At 36.2% G+C, this 26,155-nt stretch overlaps 2 protein-coding genes across 2 annotated transcripts; both read right to left on the reverse strand.

The window, feature by feature from the left end:
- Nucleotides 1-1,353: 1,353 nt before the first annotated feature.
- LOC136777138 (uncharacterized) lies at nt 1,354-2,349 on the reverse strand. Its single transcript, XM_066733212.1, has 3 exons — nt 2,128-2,349; nt 1,575-2,004; nt 1,354-1,520 (listed from the first exon to the last, which is right to left on the reverse strand). Exons 1-3 carry the CDS (start codon nt 2,347-2,349, stop codon nt 1,354-1,356), a joined length of 819 nt encoding a protein of 272 aa, XP_066589309.1.
- A 19,613-nt stretch (nt 2,350-21,962) lies between these two features.
- LOC136777139 (uncharacterized) lies at nt 21,963-23,314 on the reverse strand. Its single transcript, XM_066733213.1, has 2 exons — nt 22,601-23,314; nt 21,963-22,490 (listed from the first exon to the last, which is right to left on the reverse strand). The coding sequence occupies exons 1-2, from the start codon at nt 23,312-23,314 to the stop codon at nt 21,963-21,965; spliced, it is 1,242 nt and encodes a 413-aa protein (XP_066589310.1).
- Nucleotides 23,315-26,155: the final 2,841 nt, after the last annotated feature.

Consider the following 26,155-nt stretch of genomic DNA (forward strand, 5'->3'; position numbering starts at 1 on the left):
ACAATTCGGCTTCTATTAAATGAATACGAAAAAAGAAAAGATAAATTTAGGTCTCCAATAATTAAGAAAAAACTGCTGTGGACTGAAATAAAAAGTGAGTTCCAGAAATTAGGTCATAATATAAATTCAGAAGGATTGGATAAAAAATTTAGAAATTTAAAGAAAACTTATTTAAAGATTTATGATAATAATAAAAAAATAAATACTGGAAGAGGTACTGTCACCTGGGAATATTATCATAATTTCTTACAAATATTTGAAAGTGATAAAGCCATTAGTATGGATAATACTTTAAGCAGCATGGCGGTCATTTCAGAGAATAACAAGATTGTTAATCCTTCGGTATTAGATTTACCACCTCTAGATTTAACTGCTCAGTTACTTAATAATTCTGAAAGTGATACAATAGACGCAGATGATCCAGATATAAATATTGAACCTGTTCATAACAAATTTAATGGAAATAATAAAAAAAGAAAAGCTGTGAATCAACGTATTGAATTTCAAAAAGATATGTTAGAAGTAGGAAAACAAAGATTGCAGGAATCAAAGAAATTACGAATATCGTTGGATGAAATGATAGAGATACACAAAAAGCGGAATAACATTTTAAAAGAATTAGCAAACAAAGTTTAAGAAATAGTTTTAAAATAAAAATCTAAATGATGGTAAATTAAGAAGTAAACGCTTCAGTTATTGTTTTAAAGTTTTATTATTTGTTTCTTCAGTGTTTTCACTTATTCTATTTATCTATAGTTGTGAAAAGATTTGTTAATTATCTTTTATATATTTCATATAAAGAATTTACAAATAAGAATAGAAAAAGAATTAATATTCGTTTATTATAATTACCTGCTTTCTTTCATTATTTAAGGTTGTATCGACTGGAAATATTTTTCAATATTTGCATTCATTTTCAGTGCTTGTAAAAATTATTTCTGTGATATCCATAATTGATTATTGTATAACCTAGAAAATTAAAAGTGTCACCAGTATTATTTTGTAAAAAAATAACTGCGATTTGATGGTTATATTTATAGATCTCAATACATTAAATTAATGATAAATGCGATATTAATATCTATTTTATAAGAAAAGTTTTGCTTTAACCTTTGTGTCTTAATTATCATTAGGTAGATATGCCAAATAATAAAAATGCTTTGTTATAACCAATTAAAAGGTTTAATTACAGAGGCAAAAATGTCCCTCAGAATAAATTAATTATTTTTATTATTATATAAGGAAATACTATAGAAAGTACAAATTACAGATAATATCAATATATAGTATTATAAATGCTTTATTTCTAGAGAAAATGTATGTATAATATAAACGTTAATAAATTTGTTTTATTTACGATAATGCTCGCGCAATTATGTTTCTCCTGTCATAGCCTCTGTTATCGGTTGCATCGATACTTTCATCATCCTCTTCCAGATTTTCATCACTAGTATATTTTTCATCATTAACATCATATCCTTTTCTTATTAAAATAAAATTATGCAAAATGCATGCTGATGCTATTGCATAATTAATGAGAGTCAGATTATACATTTCTAAATACTTTAGCTTACGAAACTTTCCTTTTAGTAAAGCAAATGCTCTTTCAATAACTGACCGAACAGAGCTCAATCTTTTATTTAATCGTACCCGTTCTTCTCTTAAATGGCCATTATCTTTATATGGAACTAATACAAAGTCGCTTAATGGATATGCACTATCTCCAATTATGCAATTTGAAGGAGAAATTAAATTATGATGCATAATATTTTTATACAGAGGACTGGTTCGAAATACTCTTGCATCATGTACTCGCCCTGGTACACCTATGTGTACATCTATGAATCTTCTTTGATGATCGCATACACCTTGTAAGATAACACTATGGAAACCTTTCCTGTTGTAATAGTCCACTGCATTGTCATGAGGCTGCATAATTGGAATATGGCAACCATCAATGGCACCGATTATTCCTGGAATTCCATGGGAACGATTCTCAAACTCCTACAAAAATAAACAATTATCAAATAATTTAGTAACAATAATATTTTCTATTGTAGATAATGCAGAATAATTATTTCAGATTTATTGTTCTTTAGGAAAACATTAAAATCCTCTGACACTTACCAGTGTAATATTATTTATTTGACTTATATTTGGCCATTTGATATATGTGCCTGTTATTGAAGCTAATGTTTTTATAACATTCTTGAAGCAATAGTGTGCTGAGCTAGCTGACATATTAAACCTGTCACCTACTGCTAAAAAAGATTCCGCTTTGGCTAATATCCACACTGTTAGAACTACTTGTTTCTCTAAAGAAATTGTGTAATATGCTCTTCCATCCATATGTTATCCAACAACTGTTACAAGTTCCTAATAAAATATTATTTGTGATTTTTATCTTTTTATTTGAATTGAATTATATTTTATAGTTTATCTACCTCCATTGTTGTCCTCTTCATTCGAAAATGTGCATGAAAGTCGCATAAGGTATATTGAGGAATTGTTACCTCAAAATAATTTTCATTACGTGCATGTACAGTCCTAGGACACATTACCTGCTCTTCATTATACAAATTATTTTCGCAATGAATAATAATTTGTGTGATGTTGTCATCATCAATCTCACTTTCTAAGAAAAATAAAGAAATGTTTCTCTCCATTGTAGTAACTTTGATATAACTTCCAAATTTTAAAATTGGAGACTCTACTTGCTATTGGTGACCTTGACAGCAGGTGCACAGGACATCCTAAACTTCTTTTTTTTAAAATATAAATATAAACGACCTGATTTTTAATTTTAACCTGTAAATAGATAAGAAATATTCACAAAGTATTTTATCCTTGTAAATATAATGTTGAAATGTTTGATATTATTTACAAATACTTATCTCATATTCATCCAATTCATGTATTAGCTTTGCATTCTGTATTTTATTTTATACTATTTGCATTATACTTTCTTACTAATCTGTTTGCTTAACGTTTTGATCAACTGACATCTTTTTAAATAGGACCGCCCTGTCAAACTGTCGGCATATTCATACAGTTATCTATGAAAGTTACACGATCCCGATCCCAACCAAAAAGGAACAAATGTGTGAGCAGAGCATCCAGTAAGTTGTTCAGCGCTCATTTAGCTGCTATTTGTGAGCGCTCACTGAGCGCTCGCTAAGCGGCTGTGCTTCTGGATGCACCCATTGTGTGTACTACAACCTGTCATAACATAACCCAAAATTCCTTAACACAAAGTGATAAAATAATTTTAGTACTTTTTATTGTATATTACAAATATATTCACTGAATAAATATATGATAAAATAGAATTATTTTTGTTTACATTGTTTATATCACAGGTTATAATAACACTTTTTAAAACATTGCAAATTTAAATAAAGTGTCAAATGATATATATTTATTAATTAAGAAAAAAGCACAAACAATAAAGTACAATCAAAAGATTCACTGACTAGCTCTGAATAAGGAATAAAATTAAAAATTTAATTAAGCCTTAAACTTAAATCTCAACGAAGTTTACGAAGTACGATCTTAAAATGGAAGCTTCAGTCCGGTCTTAAGCTGAATTCATGAACTTAGGTTAAGAACAGTCTTAAGCAGGAGCTAAGCACAAATTCGAGCTAAGTTCCGTTTAATGGTGTAACGTCCCCATCCTCCCTGGAATACAGATACTATAGCAATAAGATAAGGGGGGGGGGCTATGACATGCGCCCTGGCTCAACGCGCACCCCCACCCCGAGGGTCAGGGAGTCCAGCGTTAGGTTAAGCTAATGTAACAATTAAGTTCGAGGATTCGATTCATTCCAATTACTTGTTCAGTTCGAACCACACTTATTTTTGCTAAATCGATTTGGTTCAATTCCGTTCGAATTACTTGTATTCTAATTAGTTCTATTTTGTTTTATTGTATTCACTATTGCTATTTTAATTATATTACTTTTATTCATTTTCCTAAGTGAAATTGGTGTTTTTTTTGCATTCTCTACCCTCTTCACCTCATCAAAAGCCATTGTCTCCAAGGATACAGGTAAAGGTCTCAACATTTATTCCTTACAAACAATCGAATCGCGACCGGTCCCGGGTAGACTAGTCCAAAAGTATAGTGCCCGAAACGGTTAATCTACGAACAATCCGTTTTCATCTATCGAAATCCGTAGACGCGAAGCGGGACGTTACAAAATTGGTGTCAGAAGTGGGATACCGCGATTCGATAATCAAGTAAATAATAAGCGAAATAATGTCGAATGGTAAAGGCTTGACTCCGATCCATTTTGACCAGTTACAAGCAGAGCTAGTAAATAGTAACCATAGGATTAGAGAATTAGAGTCGGAATTGGAGAAGAGAAAGAGCGGGCTGTCGCAAGACGAGGTCGAATTGTTGCGAAGCGAAAGACAGGGCAGGGATAAAAGGATACGGGAATTAGAAAACAGGGTTGAAGTGTTAACCGCGGAGCGAGGAAATCCTGAAGAAATGGAAGAACTTCGGGCGAAAATTGACAGCCTAGAGAAGGAAATCGGGGAAAGAGATAGGCGGGAAGAAAATCAGGAAGCCACTATAAGCAGACTCAGAACTCTCATTGTACAGAACGACCGTGAGCGCGCCGCCGAGTATAACGGAGATAGGGGCGACAGAATAGACAGAGAAAGAACGCCGTTTAGCGTAAATTCCCAAGATCCGTATTTAAGCCCTTACAAAGCTATCAAGCTCGTAACTCCCTTCGATGGGAAAAGCAGCGCACTTCGAAAACACCTGTTGAGTTGCCGACGTATCAAGGCACAGGTCGGCCCCGAAATGCACGGAGTTTTCGTGGAACTGTTGGCGAACGATCTACAGGGAGCGGTGGGAAAAGTTACGCTGGGAACCCGATTCGATTCATACGAAGAGTATGAGTATCACCTTAAAAGGCTATTCGGCATAAACAAGTCGGTGAATCGGTGCTTAGGAGAATTAAGTATTATGAAACAACAACCTCGTGAAAACTTATTCGACTATATAGGCCGCTTTAAATTAATCTCCACCGCGTTAATAGAAGGGGTAGAGGACGAATGGCAGGGCTCGCCACCGGTAGGCATTATGCGGAAACACGAAGACGATATCCTAAAGTCGTTCGTTGACGGCCTACGGGACGATTTACATTTGAGAGTGCGAATGTCCCGCTACGGGGATTTAAAGGAAGCAATTTCCAACGCCGTCGAGATAGACCGTGATTTACAACCGGAAAAAAGATCAGGAAACGCTGACCAACGGCAAACAACAACACCACCTCCGACCGGGAGGAATAACCAGAACCCTTCACCACCTGAGGCTCGGGAAATATGTCGGTACTGCAAAAATCAGGGTCACGATATATCGGTTTGTAGGAAGCTCGCTTATAGAAAAGCCACGCAAGGTCCCAACCCCCATACCGTCACTTTTACACCTAATCCTTCGAGTAATCCGACTAATCATAATAATAGACCGAACCTCGCGAATCAAAATAACCAAACATGGATTGATTCTAATAACCCGCGATATAACCCCTCGCACCCTTCCTCGGGAAACAACCGACAATACCCTGTGCGGTTCATACAATCGGACCAACCAATCCTCGAAACAAACCAAAGCCCAATAAACGAGTATCAACACCCCCCACAACCATCAGAACGATACCCGAATGAAAACGCTCACAACTACGCGAACAATTATAATAATAATAACGAGTCTCAACCCGGCCATTTTTTAGACCAAGATCTGCCAGAACTCCCGCCGAATCAGAATTAAAAATTGCCACTATTAGATTAAACCGCAATAAACACCGTAGTGTCGAATGCATAAAAAATTCACTAACAAACACGACGGAGTTTCTATTAGACACGGGGGCCCAGGTGAACGTTATAAAACTCCATAAGGTACCGGATCATGCACTCGATAATTCCGAAATCTTATCATTGACAGGGATCACGGAGGGAAAATTAGTTACTCTAGGCTCGGTTAAATTAAACCTATTCGGAACATCTGCCAAGTTTCACGTAGTTCCAGACTCTTTCCCTATTAAATATGATGGAATCCTCGGGGACGAATTCTTTGCACACAATGAGGTGCAAATCAACTACGATGGAAAATGCTTGAAGATGAACGGCATTACTATACCGTTTAAGATTCCGGAATTAATCTCGCTGCCTGCTAGGACATGCAGCCCCTTTAAATTTCGAATAGGCAACCCGGAAATAAAGAAAGGATGGGTCCCCAAGATTAATCTTCTCCAAGGGTTATACGTGGGAGAAGCCTTAGTTACTAACACTAATGGGTATGCCCATATCGCTGCCCTCAATATTAGCAAAGACGATGTGATGGCCGAAGTTCCTACTGTGGAGCTTCTCGAATACTACGGGGTGACTAGCAAAGCACCACCGTCCACTGAATTTTCTAAATCCACTAAAGACGATGTGTTGGCTGAAGTTCTTACTGTGGAGCTTCTCGAATACTACGGGGTGACTAGCAAATCACCACCGTCCGCTGAGTTTCCTAAGGCCATTGAGGTTTCCAAATCCTCTGAATTCTCTGAATCCACCGCATTTTCTAAATCCACTGAACCCACCGAATCTCCAGAGTTTCGGAATATTAATCAAATTAGTAGTAATAAAGAATTAGGATTAGAATTAGATTTAGAGGGGTTAAATATCGAAGAAAAGGAGTATATTATAGATTTAGTCGCGAAGCATATAGAAAATTTCAAAGTACCAGGGAGACAATTGGGACCCGCCAGTACAGCTAAATGCTCTTTCGATACCATCGACGAAATTCCTGTCCACACTAAACAATACAGATTTCCTCCCGTTCATAAAACCGAAATTAACCGGCAAGTACAAGAACTATTAGACCAGGATATAATTGAACCCTCCTTTTCCCCCTACAACTCTCCGGTATGGATTGTACCGAAGAAAGCAGACGGGGACGGTAATAAACGCTGGCGGATGGTCATAGACTTCCGTCATTTAAATGAAAAAACAATCGCTGACAAATATCCTTTGCCCAATATCACAGAAATCTTAGATCAACTAGGGGAGGCCAAATACTTTACAATATTAGATTTAGCATCAGGATTCCATCAAATCGAAATGTCTGGGAGAGATGCACATAAAACCGCATTCTCTACCCCTTATGGACACTATCAATTCAAACGAATGCCTTTTGGGTTGAAAAACGCGCCTGCTATTTTCCAACGTGTTATGGATTCGGTATTGACGGGGTTACAAGGGACAGAGTTGTTCGTTTATATGGACGACATCGTTATTTATGCCAGAACCCTCGAAGAGCACACAGTAAAGTTCGAGAGGTTGATGAAAAGACTAAGAGACGCCAATCTCAAATTACAGCCTGAGAAATACAGTTTCCTGAGGAAAGAAGTGGTATATTTAGGGCACGTCATTAGCGAAGACGGAGTTAGGGCAGACCCGAAGAAAATAGAGGCCCTTCACACTTTTCCCTTACCTAAAAACCCCAAGAATATAAAACAATTCCTGGGACTCGTAGGCTATTACCGACGATTTATCCCCGGTTTTTCTAAAGTCGCAAAACCCTTGACAGACATACTACAAAAAGCGAAACCTTTTGTTTGAACTCATTTACAGCAAAAGGCGTTCGAAACGTTGCGGGACGCCCTGTGTACGGCTCCGATACTCCAGTACCCGAATTTCGACAAGCCTTTCATAATCACAACGGATGCATCGGGTTACGCGATAGGCGCGGTGTTGAGCCAAGGAGACGTAGGCAAAGATCTGCCGATTTCATATGCGTCGCGGGTATTAAGCAAAACCGAGGCGAAATATTCCACCATAGAAAAAGAATGTTTAGCCATTTATTATGCCATTTCCACCTTTCGACATTACATTTACGGGCATAAATTCACGGTGATCACCGACCATAAGCCGTTGGTGTGGCTCAAAAACGCAAAAGATAAATCGTCCAGACTTTGGAATTGGTGGTTGAAGATCTCTGATTTCGACTTTGAAATAAAACATAAGCCCGGAAAAATTAACGACAACGCAGACGCCCTCTCAAGAAACCCTCCAGAATATGTCCTTTCAGTCGTGTTATTTATTACCCCGACTGCAATAAACCTCAGCTATGCGGACCCCCCGTTAGCCTCTTTACGGACCAAGAGACAGAAACCGGTACACACTGTTTAGACTACGAAGAACCTGAGCCGACAAACATACGGGACAAAGCCGAAATCTATGCTCTCCATGAAGACCCCAGTAGCGACGAACTGACCGACGATGAAATAATAGACGATATAAATGACACCGTGCAAACTACTACACCCGAAAACATCAACTCGCCTAAGTTTGTTGAAACACGCGACTGCTTGACAAATCGACGCGATAACATCGTTATTTTTACTGATTGCGAAGGAGAACCCGTTGACAAAGGCGCTCTGAAATTACGTGAAGAGAACCTTTTGCCCTCTTATCAAGAACTGACACTAACTGAGGCCCATATAATTGACCAAAATCAGAAGGTCCTTGTAACTTTCCAATAAAAAGGGAACACAAAGATTTACTCACCGACGAAGATTTAAATCTAGCTTTGTTATCATTACTGCAAGTACAAGACACTTTCAAATTTAAGACCATATGCCTAGCCAAAACAGAATCCATAGATGACATTCCTTGGAAACGAATTGTAAATCTACTAAAACGAATTTTTATTGGCAGAGAGATCACCTTTATAGTCTGTAAGCAATTAGTAATAACCCCAGATAAGCAAGCACGGAAAACCTTAATTAAAGAATATCACGAGTCTAGCTCAGGAGGGCACAAGGGTATCTCGAAAACGTACAACAGAATGCGGCTTTACTACCATTGGAATTCCATGAAAAGGGATATCCAGGAGTTCATTCAGAATTGCCGGGGCTGTCAACTCCGCAAATTAATTCGAATAAAAACCAAGCAACCGATGGTCTTAACGGACACACCGGGAGCTTCATTCGATAAAATAGCTTTAGGCATAGTAGGACCGTTACCCGAGACCCTTAAGGGCAATAAATACATCCTAACAATGCAGGACCTTTTGACGAAATTCCTAATTGCAGTACCCCTACCTGCTGCCAATAGTATCGAAACGGCACAAGGATTACTGAAAAGGTGTATTTGTGTATTTGGAGCACCAAAAGCTTTATTAACGGATCAAGGGTCAAATTTCCTATCTAGCATTATGAAAAGCGTAGCGAAAAAGTTCAACATCAAACAATTCCGGACTACAGCCTATCATCCACAGTTAAACGGGTCTTTGGATAGGTCCCACCATGTATTAGTGGAATATTTAAAAGCTTACGTTAACACTAGTTACACCGACTGGGATGAGTGGCTCGAGACCGCCACGTTCTCGTATAACACTAGCGTACATGAGAGTACCCAGTTCACACCCCATGAATTGATATTCGGTAGAATCGCCAGGATTCCGGCATCGGACCCGCCGTTAGAAGAGTCTACTGAACATACGTATGTCGAATACGTTACGGAACTATTCCACCGCGTAAATAATGCTCAAGCTCTGGCTAGAGAAAATTTGCAGAAATCAAAAGAAAGAAATAAAAGATATTACGACGCGCGCGTAAAACCTGTCACATTCAGGGAAGGGGACTGGGTATACGTGGTAAAGGAACCTAGAGTTGGAAAATTCGCGAACCAATATGAAGGACCCTTCGAAATCCTAGAGATTCTCTCTAACAATAATCTTAAGATTAGATATAAGAATAAAATGCGTGTTATACATAATGATAAAGCTAGACTAAGTAAGGACGTTCCTGGATTGCAGGACGCATCATGTACGTCTCATCTCCCCACTTCTTCCTCATCTTAACATTCGCACGTCTCTGCGCTGGGCTGATTGGTTATGACTGCCGAGGGCCCCATCTAAACGTTACCACCATCAGCCTATTAGATGTAGAAGACTGCAGTATAAAGAACATCCAAACCGAAACCACTCCTACCTATATCCAAGTCCTCCAAATCGCCGATTATCAACCCATCGAGATCATACAATGTTTGGTCCATTATTCAAGAACCGTAAAATACTGTGGAATGCACTCACACACCTCGGAAGTGCACAATGGGTTCGTCTCCTACATCAAGGAAATCAACGAGCAACAATGCCGCACCATGCACTCTACCGGTGTTTTTTACTTCAACGATCGTATAGTAATATCAGACTTGAAACCAAACTCCACCACCTCCAGGCCAGTCACAGCCGCAGGGAGGATAGATAACGACGGGAAATGCACTGGAACATATTACGCAGATACCTACGGCTCTTGGGACAATGTAATCGTCCAAGGGTCATTGGAAATCACTCTGAAGTCTGGAATAAGCATATTGCGAACACCCACAGGAAAGATCAATCTACCCTCAGGCACCGTATGCCACGCCGGAGACTTGGAATGTATGGATGTACAGGACGGAAACACGTACTGGCAGTTAACTCCTTCCAGTACCTGCGATTTTTCTGGATATGATGTCCTATACGAGGGCAATGCTCAGAAAATCCAAGAGGTTGGGTCAACAAATGCACCGGAAATCTTCTCTGTCATCTCTAACGACATTACCTTCGCCTTGACTCGTACAACTAGTCTGAAAATCTGCGGATACGAACTATATCGCACGGAACACCCTAAGCTATTTATATTGGAAACTCAAGCAGGTAATACTTTCCCGAAGTCCCGGGACATGTCAGTTGAAAACATGGACCTATTCACCTACATAAATTCAAAGTTCATTTACGTAGAAAGACATATTCGAAATCAAGTAAACTCACTATATACGGATATTATCAGACAAAAGTGCGATATGGAACGACAACTGTTGGAGATTACGCTGTCAACCGCTGCCTCTAACCCCATCGATTTCGCGTATACCCTCATGAAAGGCCCAGGATACACCGCAGACCCGGCCGGAGAGGTCATTTACGTGATAAAGTGCATACCTGTGCGAGTGGAAATTCGGGAAACAACGGATTGCTTCTTAGAACTTCCAGTAACCTACCTCAATGAGTCATATTTCGTAGCTCCTAGGTCAAGGGTTTTAAAAAGATACGGCACGAAAAGAGACTGCTCCAGTGTCCTGCCAACGCGACACTTGACCGAACACGGATGGGTGCGCCTACTGCCGAAAGCCTTGGACGTAAGTGCCCCAGAAAAATTGAAGCCAAAAACCCGCCTCACCTGGAGATACCTGTCACCGGGAAACTTGGCCACTTCCGGTATATACAGCCAGAGTGACATCGACCGGCTGCGAGACCATATCATGTTCTCGGCCGAAAGACCGGCCTTAACTAATAACGTCATCAGGAGTTTCTCGGGACGTCCATCTATGGAGGAGGGTATATCTATACATCATCTATTAGACGAAACGGCATTAGAAAAAATTACCCAAACCACCATGGGAAAAATCTGGATGGGAATGACCACCTTCGGGACCACTAGTCCTGGCTATTGGGAATATACATGGTATATGTGATAATAAAGATGACATTGGACACCCTTCTACATGGTTACGCCTTACACGCTGCCTATGGATGGGGAATCCACTTAGTGGGAGCATGTTGGAATTCACTGACCAACTTGCTTTTGCACCGAGCTGTCGCGAGGGGGCAGAATCAGGAACCCGAAGCCCGAAGAGGAAATAATGAAGCGGAGAGAGCCAACGGGACTGTTCCCGAGGAACCGCACCCTGGAACCGGGGCAACCATATACCCTACCCTACACAGAACCAGAAGATCCATGGACCTCCGTAGGGACGATCTCGATGGTCAAAATAACCGGCAACCCTCCTACACCCCCAGCGCACCCCATACCCATAGTCCTAACCTTCTTAGACCTCACTAGAGCATAATCATGTCGTACTAACAGCTTCTAAACAATACTAATCATCCTTTATTTCAGCTCCCTTTCTAGATTCCTCCAACCTCTACTATAACACAATCATGGCAGCAGAATCGTTCTACCTCAAAGGAGCAGCCAAGGTCTACTGCACGCGGGGCGCCCGAATTGTACTCGAAGGAGACGTCACCAGCCCAGGGCTTATCTGTCACAAATGCTTCAACGATAAGGATCCGGAACTGAAGCAGCTATATCACGTACGAGAATATATACAGATCTCAAGGGTCACCCCTTCGAAGGGGGTAAAGTGCTTTGAATGCAAGGAAGAAATATACTCCATTTACCCTCGATGTTCCAGTTGTCTAATGTGTTTCATAGTAGACGATATGTGTAGCTATTGTATGATTCAGGATCCCATATATAGTTTCCACAAGGTGTGTAATTTGTGCGAAGCTTACATAGATAATCCTAGGGACGAGTGTCCCCACTGCGTAAAATACATTCTGGAAAGGCAGGCCAGGCGGATAGAGGCGGAGAACAAAGCTAGAATGGAAAATCCTGAACTTAGCTCTAACTCAACAGTTAATGATAAATAAGGCCCTTATGGCAAGTAATGGGCTCCCTGACCCCATTCTCCATAAAAGAATTCCTTCAATTCTTTTATTTATCCCAGGGGGGGAGGTGTAACGTCCCCATCCTCCCTGGAATACAGATACTATAGCAATAAGATAAGGGGGGGGGGGCTATGACATGCGCCCTGGCTCAACGCGCACCCCCACCCCGAGGGTCAGGGAGTCCAGCGTTAGGTTAAGCTAATGTAACAATTAAGTTCGAGGATTCGATTCATTCCAATTACTTGTTCAGTTCGAACCACACTTATTTTTGCTAAATCGATTTGGTTCAATTCCGTTCGAATTACTTGTATTCTAATTAATTCTATTTTGTTTTATTGTATTCACTATTGCTATTTTAATTATATTACTTTTATTCATTTTCCTAAGTGAAATTGGTGTTTTTTTTGCATTCTCTACCCTCTTCACCTCATCAAAAGCCATTGTCTCCAAGGATACAGGTAAAGGTCTCAACATTTATTCCTTACAAACAATCGAATCGCGACCGGTCCCGGGTAGACTAGTCCAAAAGTATAGTGCCCGAAACGGTTAATCTACGAACGATCCGTTTTCATCTATCGAAATCCGTAGACGCGAAGCGGGACGTTACAATGGTACGGGCCATAGTATGTACGATGAAAGATGAAACATATACTGTAGCATATTAAATTATGCTACTATCCGCACTCCATACTAACCCAGGGGGAGGACACTGCTGTGTTAAGAAAATGTAACGCCAGTAACGGTGTTTCCAGCGCCGCCTGGGCGAATATATGGAAACCAACTAATATATGTATTTGTATTTGTGCATGTAGGTTACGTGTGCGTACGTGTGTGTGCGTGTGTGTGTCATGTGTATAGTATATTATTTTGACAAGAGCTATTCGAACATTAAGAAAACTCGAATACCTAAATGTTATCCAAATACGATTCCTTAAAAATAAAAAATAATTTATGAACAATAATCATAAATTAGTTTTCATTTTTAAAAAGTGCTATTTGGAAAATATTTATGTATTCAAGTTTTATCAATGTTCAAATAAGCCTTGTTTACAGACTAAAATACATGTTTTTTAACTGTATAAGTTTTTAGGGCTTGTATAAATAAAAAGCTTAACAAATAAACTATAAAGAAGCATTTATTAATTAAAATGAGGTCAAAGTATTCAGAATGTATCAGCAATGATGTTTTTAATTTTAAGCACCTATTCTTGAGGATAGACTAAGTAAAAAGTCTCATACTATAACATCCTTAAAAGCATCATAGCTGATGAGATATAAATCAATTTTAAACTGTTAAATCAGAGCTTTGATTCAACGAACAAATTACTTTACTGTAGAATATGTATAGTTTACCAGGATCTGAGAAGATTTGATTACTCATTGTCATGATTGGATCGCTAACACTAATAACTCTGCCATCATATATATCCTATGTATTCATTTTCTCATATGTCATGTGGTTGTAACATTTAACAAATTTCTAAACTTTTTTCCATTTCAATATAATGAAATATAGTCCAATTACTTTTGATAAGTATCTGTAACAAAAATAAAATAATTTCTCATTACTGGTGAGTATACTACATATTAAATCTGTTCTTGTTGTTTACACTTTATGTACTTTTTCTAGTTCCAATTTAAACGATGAAGCCTTAACCATGAAAAAGTGTACAAAAGTCTTTTTAAGTGTAGGCAACGAAGATAAATCTTTTAAGAGTAGTACAGTATTGTAAGTAATATCTACCTTTGCTTTTCGCTTGATAAAATTAATTGATGTAATTACAAGTGCAATAATAGAAATATATAACTGTTTTTGATTCAGTGCATATAGATATACATTTTCTTCAATCTCATGATTCAATTATTATATCCAATACAAACTGTGACATCTAAAAATAAAAATAAAAATTAACAGTTTTATTTTTCTTCAATATTTATGTTTTTCTACGTGTTTTAGTAAAGGCCCGTATACCCGCAATATATAATATGTGTCACATAAACTATTATAAATTATGAGTGTTTTGGGGTTAAGAAAATTTGATCACATACGATTGCCAATTTGATTTGAATTAACCAATAAGCATACACATTTTCGAGAAATTGGCAACCCTACATGTTAAAATTTCACCTTACAAGTTTTGTCGAACTCACTTTAAGTGGAATGCACCTTTATTAATTTATATGCATATAAATGTAAATTCAAAAATATTACTGTCAATCTTTCTTCCATGTAGTTTTTGTAGGCTCTTTGATTTTCTCTTTAGGCGTCTTTTTCTTATATATTTCAATTGCCTGTTTTAATATTATATTATTTGAGAATTTTGGTTTATAATGTCCAGATAATATTTTGTTCGTAGTCTTGCAAAAATGCTGTATAAAACTTTTAATTATTGATTCCAAAATTGTGAAGTGTAAATTTTCTTTATGTGATGGACAATTTAAAAATGGTAAGTCAATGTGTTTTTCCACTATAGTCAATAATTGCTGAAATACCTTTCTTTTGAAACAAACATAAGAAATATGTCTATATAAAATAAAAATGATTTGTTTCTTCAATTTTTTTTCGTCAATATTTAAAATAATTTCTTTGCACGTCACACAATTTAAAAATGGCTTCAGTTTGATCAACTTTTTTAAATTCTTTAAATTAATTGATTAGAATCAATTTTAATCTGTTCATCTTCTTCTGCTATAGTAATTTCAGTTTCCTCAATATTTAATTCGTCATTTGTAACAGATTTGTCCTTTTGTAAAAGAAATTCTTTAAGAGTAAACAACAAATTCCCATCATTTACATTTTCACAATTATATCCAATATTTTGTTTGCATGTAAAATTATTAATCAATAATGTTTTGTAGGATCCTCTAAATTGCAGACACGAAGGATTAATATTTCTTCTATTGTGACTGCGAATCATGCCAAAAAAGTTTTCAAGTGGATCCTGATTTAAGAATCTGGTACGTACAATGACCGCCACTAATGGCCTGCAAGATTTTTTTGATGCGTTTAGGAACCATACTTCCCCATGGATTTTTTCCGGACTGAGTGACTGGAAAGAGTATAGGGTATGTATGATAGGCTATCCTTGTTTAAATGCCTTAAAGAGAAAGAGGGAGCCTTATACCGCGTTCAACGTGGTTTCTCCAGGCCTTCGTTTCTTATTTTCCTATCTAGGACGTCGCCATTGCTCTTCTCTCTCTAACTCATAGATTTCTATCTGCGTCTTTGTCTAAAATAATTCTACGCCACTGGGTGATTTTTTGGTGAGTCTATACCACTGGACCTATCTGTGAGTCTTGTGAAAGTGTGAAAAGTGCAGAAATGTCAATCTGGCAGCGCGGATTTTTAATCAAACGAGTGTTAGTATAAATTGTTAAAGAGTTTTAATTTGTTGGAAAATGTTAACCAGTTATAGTGAAGTTATAAAATTTTTAATGACTTTTCTGGATTATTGAAAAAAACAGGTATAATAAATTTTTTATATTTCTAAAAACTTACATTACGTATTAAGGAAATATATTAAGTTAATTCTTGTCAAAATTAACTTAATATATAAATGTATGAAACAAATAGATTCATGAATTTAAATAAGAAATACATAATAAAAAATATTATTATAATTTTTTAAATAAAATGCAGATCCTAGTGTATTTATTATCATGTATAGTTAATTGGTAAAATTACTGCTAATTATAATGTCTCTTTTTCCTAGGTGTAAAGGTTCTATGGAAGGTCCTACCAGGAGTAAAGTGCATACGTCATACTGATTTCAACCAGAGGAATTAAGCAACGCTAAGGAATGGAATACAGATTCAGATCACACAGCATGCTCTCCACATCTATAATAGCCAACCTGTTTTCTTAGATAAGTAATATTACTGATAACCATATATAAAATGTATTCAAACATGATCCTTTGTGGTTTCCCTTATGTTTCGCAGGTCAGATGTTCTAATAAGGCTGATGAGCTGCATCTAATTGGTGAATAAAAATGAGGCCAGGCTATGTGTCAATTCTGCTGCTTCAAATTTGGAATCTCCATGCAGAAGCCAAATGGAAATATTATAAAAAGATTTGTTATTCAGGTATTATTTAACAATGATCTAAATGCATCAAAATGGCTATTACTGGTAGTTATTTCTCAAACTTGTTTATATCTAAACTTATTTTCTTTGCTGTTTTAGGTCCAGTAAATATGAATAGATTTGGCTATCAGTATTTGCTTTGAATAACTGTCCTAGATTATAAATGGAGATGAAAGAAAATCTTATATATAGAAAGTAGGGTACAGGATAATGAATTAATCTTTCAAAATATTTTTCTTTTCTTTATTTAGATTACGTTTATATATTATATTGTGAATTATAAAAGATTTATTCCAATGGATTCAAGAGCAATATACCTTTTTCTGACGATTTTAATTAGCTTCTTACTTTTTCTCCTTTTTATGTTTAAACGTCGTCATTTGTCATGAATCCCACAGATAAATCTATATTTTTACTTTCCTATGGGTAATTTTACTTTGCATATGTATTTGCATCCATGCTCAAAATAATTATAATCATAGTAAATGAATGTATTTATTGTGTTCGGGAAGTAAAGCTTTGTAGATTATGGTAAAATGTATTAGTTTATTGAAATATTATTAATTGATAAATGAAATTATTGCTATTTTATAAGGTATTAACTATATGTAATTTTAATAAAATAAAATGCCTTGTATAACGATTATTTCAATTTTATTTATTATAAATAATCGTTGTTTATTAGTGTATATTAATAAATTGTTTTTACAAATAATATTAATTAAAAGAGACTATCCATTCAGGGAATATCAATCATTTATTTCAAATTGAAAAGTGTAAGATAAAGAGGATAAGTTTTCTTAAATTTGTAAATGAAATTAGCCATATTGATGCATTTAGATCATTGTTAAATAATACCTGAATAACAAATCTTTTTTTAATATTTCCATTTGGCTTCTGCATGGAGATTCCAGATTCGAAGCAGCAGCATTTACACATAGCCTGGCCTCATTTTTATTCACCACTTGGTTGCAGTTCATCAGCTTTACTAGTCTCCATTTATAATGCAGGACAGTTATTGAGACCAAATACTGACAGCAGAGATGAAACGGGAGATTGCTCATGCGAGGTCCCGAGGCAATCCCTACCGGTAGGCGGCGCTGGTGTTGGCAAACGCGTGTCTCAGGTCCATCTAACCCCTAACGCCATCTATCGGAAGAGACCACGAAGCACGAGCGTTAAGCTTAGAATAGGGTAAAACATATATGCATTGTTGCCAGAAAGCGGAATAAAGAGAGAGCGGAGATATTTTCTCGGACCTCTCTGTCTTTCTCGCTGTTAGCTTCTAGCAGAAGAGTCGAGGCAAAATCTTTCCGTTTCGCTTTGCCGAAAATCTACCAATAATCGATGTCATTTATATTTGCAGGCCAATGCCTTTATACATGATTTTTTCAGCATATTTATTTATCAGCATTGACTTATTTAAATCAATAATAAATTAAGGAAATGCGTATTTGATATATAATAATTATTTTAACTATAATTTCATCGTTATATTTCGCTTATTTCCGTAAAATCTACATTTCTTTAGTTTATTATTGATTATTGTAAGTCAATGGCAATTAAAAAAAATTTAATCTTAAAAAAAAAAAAAAAGTATCGATCAGGAATCGAACCCGGACCCACGAATCGCCACGCGATTACCTTACCGCCTAGACCACGAGGCTTCTTCAGAGCACCGTAAACAGATAGTCTTTTTAAGGGCTTGAAATCTTCTTTTAAACCATATAAATAAACGAGCAACCGACAGCTTTATTCATTATTATTCTGTCATAATGGTACACAAATTAAGGAATAATTATATTTTGAATAGTTTTCAAAAGCTTTTCCAATAGCCAAGAACGAAGATAAATAATCAACGCTCGCAGTTTCCGTTCTTGGTTATTGGAAAAGCTTTTGAAAATCTACATTATATAATTATTCTTTAATTTGTGTACCATTATCATAGAATAATAATGAATAAAGATGTCGGTTCTTCGTTTATTTATATGTTTCAATAGAAGATTTCAAGCCCTTAAAAAGACTATCTGTTTACGGTGCTCTGAAGAAGCCTCGTGGTCTAGGCGGTAAGGTAATCGCGTGGCGATTCGTGGGTCCGGGTTCGATTCCTGATCGATACTTTTTTTTTTTTTTTAAGATTAAATTTTTTTTAATTGCCATTGACTTACAATAATCAATAATAAACTAAAGAAATGTAGATTTTACGGAAATAAGCGAAATATAACGATGAAATTATAGTTAAAATAATTATTATATATCAAATACGCATTTCCTTAATTTATTATTGATTTAAATAAGTCAATGCTGATAAATAAATATGCTGAAAAAATCATGTATAAAGGCATTGGCCTGCAAATATAAATGACATCGATTATTGGTAGATTTTCGGCAAAGCGAAACGGAAAGATTTTGCCTCGACTCTTTTGCTAGAAGCTAACAGCGAGAAAGACAGAGAGGTCCGAGAAAATATCTCCGCTCTCTCTTTATTCCGCTTTCTGGCAACAATGCATATATGTTTTACCCTATTCTAAGCTTAACGCTCGTGCTTCGTGGTCTCTTCCGATAGATGGCGTTAGGGGTTAGATGGACCTGAGACACGCGTTTGCCAACACCAGCGCCGCCTACCGGTAGGGATTGCCTCGGGACCTCGCATGAGCAATCTCCCGTTTCATCTCTGCTGACAGCCAAATCTATTAATATTTACTGGACCTAAAACAGCAAAGAAAATAAATTTAGATATAAACAAGTTTGAGAAATGACTACCAGTAATAGCCATATTGATGCATTTAGATCATTTTTAAATAATACCTGAATAACAAATCTTTTCTTAATCTTTCCAATTTCGTTTCTGCATGGAGATTCCAGATTCGAAGCAGCAGCATTACAAATAGCCTGGCCTCATTTTTATTCACCACTTGGTTGCAGTTCATCAGCTTTACTAGTCTCCATTTGTAATGCAGGACAGTTATTGAGATCAAATACTAACAGCCAAATCTATTAATATTTACTGGACCTAAACCAGCAAAGAAAATTAGTTTAGATATAAACAAATTTGAAAAATGACTACCAGTAATAGCCATTTTGATGCATTTAGATCATTGTTAAATAATACCTGAATAACAAATCTTTTCTTAATATTTCCATTTGGCTTCTGCATGGATATTCCAAATTTGAAGCAGCAGAATTGACACACAGCCTGGCCTCATTTTTATTTACCAATTGGATGCAGCTCATCAGCCTTATTAGAACATTTGACCTGCGAAACATAAGGGAAACCACAAAGGATCATGTTTGAATACATTTTATATATGGTTATCAGTAATATTACTTATTTAAGAAAACGGATTGGCTTATTATAGATGTGGAGAGCATGCTGCGTGATCTGAAACTGTGTTCCATTCCTTAGCGTTGCTTAATTCCTCTGGTTGAAATCATTATGAAGTATGCACTTTACTCCTGGTAGGACCTTCCATAGAACCTTTACGCCTAGGAAAAAGAGACATTATAATTAGCAGTAATTTTACCAATTAACTATACATGATAATAAATACACTAGGATCTGCATTTTATTTAAAAAATTATAATAATATTTTTTATTATGTATTTCTTATTTAAATTCATGAATCTATTTTTTCATACATTTATATATTAAGTTAATTTTGACAAGAATTAACTTAATATATTTCCTTAATACGTAATGTAAGTTTTTAAAAGTATAAAAAATTTATTATACCTGTTTTTTTCGATAATCCAGAAAAGTCATTAAAAATTTTATAACTTCACTATAACTGGTTAACATTTTCCAACAAATTAAAACTCTTTAACAATTTATACTAACACTCGTTTGATTAAAAATCCGCGCTGCCAAACTGACATTTCTGCACTTTTCACACTCTCACAAGACTCACAGATAGGTCCAGTGGTATAGACTCACCAAAAAATCACCCAGTGGCGTAGAATTATTTTAGACAAAGACGCAGATAGAAATCTATGAGTTAGAGAGAGAAGAGCAATGGCGACGTCCGAGATAGGAAAATAAGAAACGAAGGCCTGGAGAAACCACGTTGAACGCGGTATAATGCTCTCTCTTTCTCTTCAAGGCATTTAAACAAGGATAGCCTATCATACACATCCTATACTCTTTCCAGTCACTCAGTCCAGGCGGGGAAAATTCCATGAGGAAGTATGGTTCCTAAACGCATCAAAAAAATCTTGCAGGCCATTAGTGGCGGTCATTGTACATACAGGGTCTTTTCCTAACAGCGGAGCATAGGAGATTCGTGTTAGTTGACTATAGCACTCGGAATGATGGAATCTGAGAGCGCTGATTGGTCAATATTGCGTAGTACCAACATATAATAGGCCATTACCAATAGTTGAATACGAAAAATGAGATTCATCGGCCATTTTGGCGTGGAGAAATGTTTACATGCTAATCGTAGCAGAAAGATGTGTAAAATGGAAAAATGTCAAATGTTGTCGTTACTAATGTAAAAATTGAATACTTTGAAGGAAAATGAAGAATATTCATACTTTCCATTCATTATTTTCACTTTTTACTTTAGTAACCTTACCATTTAACATTTCTCCATTTTACACCTCTTTCTGCTAGGATTAGCATTTAAACATTTCTCCACACCAATATGGCGGATGAATCTCATTTTTTGTACCCAACTATTGGTAACGGCCTATTATCTGTTGGTACTACGTAATATTGACCAATCAGCGCTCTCAGATTCCATCATTCCGAGTGCTATAGTCAACTAACACGAATCTCCTATGCTCCGCTGTTAGGAAAATACCCTGTACTTATTTTATGTAAAGAAAATTTAAATGTATATGAAACATAACTACACGAGTCAGTGTCATGTGTGAAGATGTACTAATAGAAAAGCTCATTTTTGTTTATAACTAAAAAATATGTTATTACTGTTCATGTTGTAAATTTTAAATAAAAATAATTTTTTTAAACGTATATCTACATGTGTACGATAATTTTTATGAAAATACGATAATTTACTGATTTTGGATACGATACTGTCAGAAAAATATCTGGCAGCACTGTGTCTAACTGAATGCGCCTTAAAAACTGACGTATCTACCCCGCAATCTGTTAATGTTGTCTTGAGCCATCTGCTAAGTGTTTGAGTCGATGCTCCTCTAAATGGCTTCTTATGCGTAATAAACAGACTATCTATGCCTTCTCTTAAACTATTAGTTAAACTTAAATAATGTACTAACGTACCAGCCACACATAGCTCTGGCTTATCCGTCAAAAATGGTAAGACTATTAAGGGTTGACTCCTGCCAGGACCCGAGGTTTTTTAAAAACCCTGTTACATGTATGGTTACCTCCTTGATACCGATTTTTATATCCCTAAACTTAATTGCGCCTAAAGTCTCGATGTCCAGTAGCCAGTGCTAGTAACACGAGTGTCTTTTCTGATAACTCCTGTAACATTAAATCTTTTAATGGGAACCATTTCTCTAAAACTTCTAACACTAGAGACACATCCCAAACATATTCGTATTTAGGTTTTTGAGGCCTCAACCTATATACCCCCTTCATTAATCTTGAAATTATATTGTTATTGGTTAAGGCACCTCCCGATATAAAAGAGATCATCGCACGATACATGTTTAGCATTCCATAAGATGCCCCATTTTTAAACTTTTCCGTAAAAAACTTTAAGACTATTTCCGATGATGGTTGAAATGGATTTGTATTGATTTTATCGCAAAAATGTTTCCATTTAATAAAATTAGCTTCATAACGTTTCTTCGTTCCATCTGCTAGCGAGGCTAATAAAATATTAACCGTGCTTTCCTCAATATTCTCCTTTAGAAAAGCTAGCCTGATACCCTGGCTGCAATTAGTGATAGGTTCTGGGCTAACGTATGAGTGACAGATCTGCAAGGAGATAGTAGCATCTCATAATCAGGTCCCAATATCATATATTCTATACTTATGGATAAAAATAGCGGATACCAGGGTTGACCCTGCCAATTTGGTAACACTACAATGCCCTCCGCTTTCTCTTCTATAATTTTCATTAGAGTTCTTAGAACCATGGAAAACGGGGGAAATGCATATAAATACATATCCTTCCAGGACATAGTGAACGCATCTATCGTAAATGCCCCTGGTTCTTGTTGCCACGTACAATATTTTACACATTTTTTATTAAGTTGGGACGCAAATAGATCTATTTCAGGTTCTCCGAACCTCTGTATTATTAGATCAAAATAATATGATGCAAGTTCCCATTCTACATCCATATTGGAAATTCTAGACAATTCATCTGCTGATTTATTTTCCTTGGAAGGAATATAAGATGCTAAAAGCCATGCATCGTTTTCTTCTGCCCATTGCCAGATTTCCCTAGCAAGTTTATTCAAATGTTCAAACTTTACACCTCCTGCTTTGTTTATATACGCTATTGCGGTGGTATTGTCCACCCTTAGTAGAATATTTTTCTTTTTTAATAATGGCGAAAAAGTTTTGAGCGCTTTATAAACTGCCAATAGCTCTAAGAAATTGATATGGTTTTTCAAATCTTCTACTGACCAAAAACCATGAATTCGTTTATCACCATATAACGCTCCCCAACCTGAAGTAGAAGCATCCGTATAAATTTCACAATCAATACAATCTCTAACAATTGTGTTTTTTACAGAATCAATATTCGTTTCAAACCAGAATAAATCTCTTCTTGATTGTATTGATAAGGTCATTGTTGCATCATAATTTCTTCCATTCCTTGTTAATTCCACGTATTTCAAATTTTCTAAACCTCTAATGTAAGTTCAAGCATATCTTATTGCTTGACTAGCCGCTACCAACAAGCCTATTACATGTGATAGATCTCTAATTGAACATACCTCTTTCCTGCTTAAACTCCTAACTGTGTTCTTAATGATATCCTTTTTCTTTTCAGGCAATTGCAACGTCATTTCAATTGAATTCATAATAAATCCTAAAAACTGACATTCTCTTGAGGGAAAAAGTTTACTCTTTTGAAAGTTAATTATAAATCCTAATGATTCCAACAATATAACCGTTTTATGGATATTCTCCTTACATGAGATTTCATCTTGTCCTATACATAATAAATCATCCAAGTAAACCACCGATAGTAAACCTTGAGCCCTAAGCCTAGAAACCACCGGTTTCATTAACTTTGTGAATACAAATGGTGCCGTACATAAACCAAAAGGCAAGCAAGTAAATTCATAAGTAATATTTTTAAATTTAAACCTTAAGTATTTTCTACAGTTTTTATGGACAGGGACCAGAAAGTAAGCATCTTCCAAATCTAAAAGTCCCATATAAAAATTTTTTCTAATTAATCTAATTGCGGTACGAATATCATCCATTTTAAAATGACTTGTACTTATAAAAGAATTCAGTTTTTTGAGGTTGAGTATAAATCTCCTACCTCCATTTGCCTTTGATATTACAAAATAGGACGATAAGAATTGGCCTGCTTGAAATTTACACTGTACTACTGCACCTTTTTTTTTATAAGAGCTTCTATAGCTAAACCAATTTCCCTAGAATCTTGATCTGATCTCTTTGGTTCCATTCTATTTTCAAAACCACTTGGTTTACAATTGAATAAAATTTTGTAACCTCTAATACAGTCTAATACAAATTTATCCAATGTAATTGTTTTCCATGATTCATAGAACCTTTTTAAACGACCCGCTCTTGTACTCACTTCTTTTAAGTTTTCTTGAATTGGTCCTTTTTCACTTGATGATTCACGTTGGGAGACTTCGACTGGAATTTCCCGTTTTTGCATAATAATGTCATTGGGTGTAATTCTTGTTCTTCCAGCCCGTTTGACTGTAATTGAATCTTCTCGCAAACGGGCCTTTGAAGTTTAAATTTCCCGATGCTTGCAAGGGTTTCTTATAGATTGACCCTTTCATTTCTTGAGCTAGCTTCTCCATTGACTTGGCATCCTTAATGTCTTCTCTTAGATTCGGACCAAATAACCAGGTACCCGATTTTCTATCTGAAAAGAAGGATCTCATGCTTTTGCTTAAACCTGGTGTAATAAAGGATTTCCTGGCCTTCGTCAATTCAAATTGGAGGTTAGACATGAGTTTACCTGTGTCTCCTAGTCTCTCAAGTAACTCTATCTTATTTAATTGGTCCTCACTATTAAGGAGTGAAGTTATTGCTGTGCCCAACGACACTAAGGCTGAACCCAACGAATTCTGCTGATCACAGAAATAGTTATCTCTTTTAATGCCTGTTTCGCCTATCAGAGATGTTATCTCCTTATTAAGCTTAGGAGCTTCAAATAAAATCGGCCTTTCATACTTCTTTAGGAGTTCTAGTTTTTCCTCTTTAGGAAAACCTGACTCCAGCCAGAACCACCAACGTTTCTCCAAAGAAGGATGAAACTTCGCTTCTACCTTCCCTGATTTCGTAGGATCTTTTCCTAATAAATTTAAAATGTCTTCGTCCAAGCAATCGAATTCCACTACTTCAGTTTCTGTTATAGGCATAAAATTCTCTGTATGTAACGCAGTGTTTTCATTTTCTTGATTTTCTAGGATACCCTCAGGGTCCAGTATCAAGACTTGTTGCTCTGCATCTACAATTGGTCAAATTAAAACAACCGTATTAATATAAATACAATATGTTTTAACATAACAGAAATATACGACTGTACTTGTCTAGGCACCCGTCCTAGCACGACAGCGAAAAAAACGTCTGGATTTGTCAGGGCACTCGTCCCTGCACACCAGCAATTCTTTCTCACCTATTAATAACTCGTCAGGAACAGGTTCCTGAACCTCTTCCTCATGAGCGTTCATCTCCACTCGGAAACTCTTCGAGTTTGAGGGAGTTATGGAAGTTTCTTTCTTTGATTTTTGATTTAGTTTTCTTAATTTCTTTTTTAGCTCGAAATAATCTTCTATTAACCTAGTTTCCTCTTCTAAATCTAATGCCGATCTTTTTGACGCCATTTTGTTCAAACTTAACGATTAAAAAAACTGCGACCACTCTTCTAGCGCAACAAAATGAAATTGAGGAAGTTCAGGATATACAGGGTCTTTTCCTAACAGCGGAGCATAGGAGATTCGTGTTAGTTGACTATAGCACTCGGAATGATCGAATCTGAGAGCGCTGATTGGTCAATATTACGTAGTACCAACAGATAATAAGCCGTTACCAATAGTTGGATACGAAAAATGAGATTCATCCGCCATATTGGTGTGGAGAAATGTTTACATGCTAATCCTAGCAGAAAGAGGTGTAAAATGGAGAAATGTCAAATGGTAAGGTTACTAAAGTAAAAATTGAAAATAATGAATGGAAAGTACGAATATTCTTCATTTTCATTCAAAGTATTCAATTTTTGCTTTAGTAACGAAAACATTTGACATTTTTCCCACCTCTTTCTGCTACGATCAGCATGTAAACATTTCTCCACACCAAAATGGCGGATGAATCTCATTTTTCGTATCCATGGCAACGACCTATTATATGTTGGTACTACGCAATATTGACTAATCAGCGCTCTCAGATTCCATCATTCCGAGTGCTATAGTCAACTA

Source organism: Prorops nasuta, unplaced genomic scaffold (genome assembly GCF_024137725.1).
Source record: "Prorops nasuta isolate Cenicafe-Biocafe unplaced genomic scaffold, Cenicafe_Pnas_1.2 PNAS00010, whole genome shotgun sequence".
Taxonomy (NCBI): Eukaryota; Metazoa; Arthropoda; class Insecta; order Hymenoptera; family Bethylidae; genus Prorops; species Prorops nasuta.

Bases quoted from the DNA above. Each gene is read 5' to 3' on its own strand.
- LOC136777138 (XM_066733212.1), bottom strand. From the start codon at position 2,349: ATGGATGGAAGAGCATATTACACAATTTCTTTAGAGAAACAAGTAGTT. The intron at 2,005-2,127 runs GTAAGTGTCAGA...TTATTTTTGTAG, and splicing joins AAATAAATAATATTACACTG to GAGTTTGAGAATCGTTCCCA. The intron at 1,521-1,574 runs GTAAGCTAAAGT...ATTATGCAATAG, and splicing joins TTTACTAAAAGGAAAGTTTC to CATCAGCATGCATTTTGCAT.
- LOC136777139 (XM_066733213.1), bottom strand. From the start codon at position 23,314: ATGACCTTATCAATACAATCAAGAAGAGATTTATTCTGGTTTGAAACG. The intron at 22,491-22,600 runs GTAGTGTTACCA...ATCTCCTTGCAG, and splicing joins AAGAGAAAGCGGAGGGCATT to ATCTGTCACTCATACGTTAG.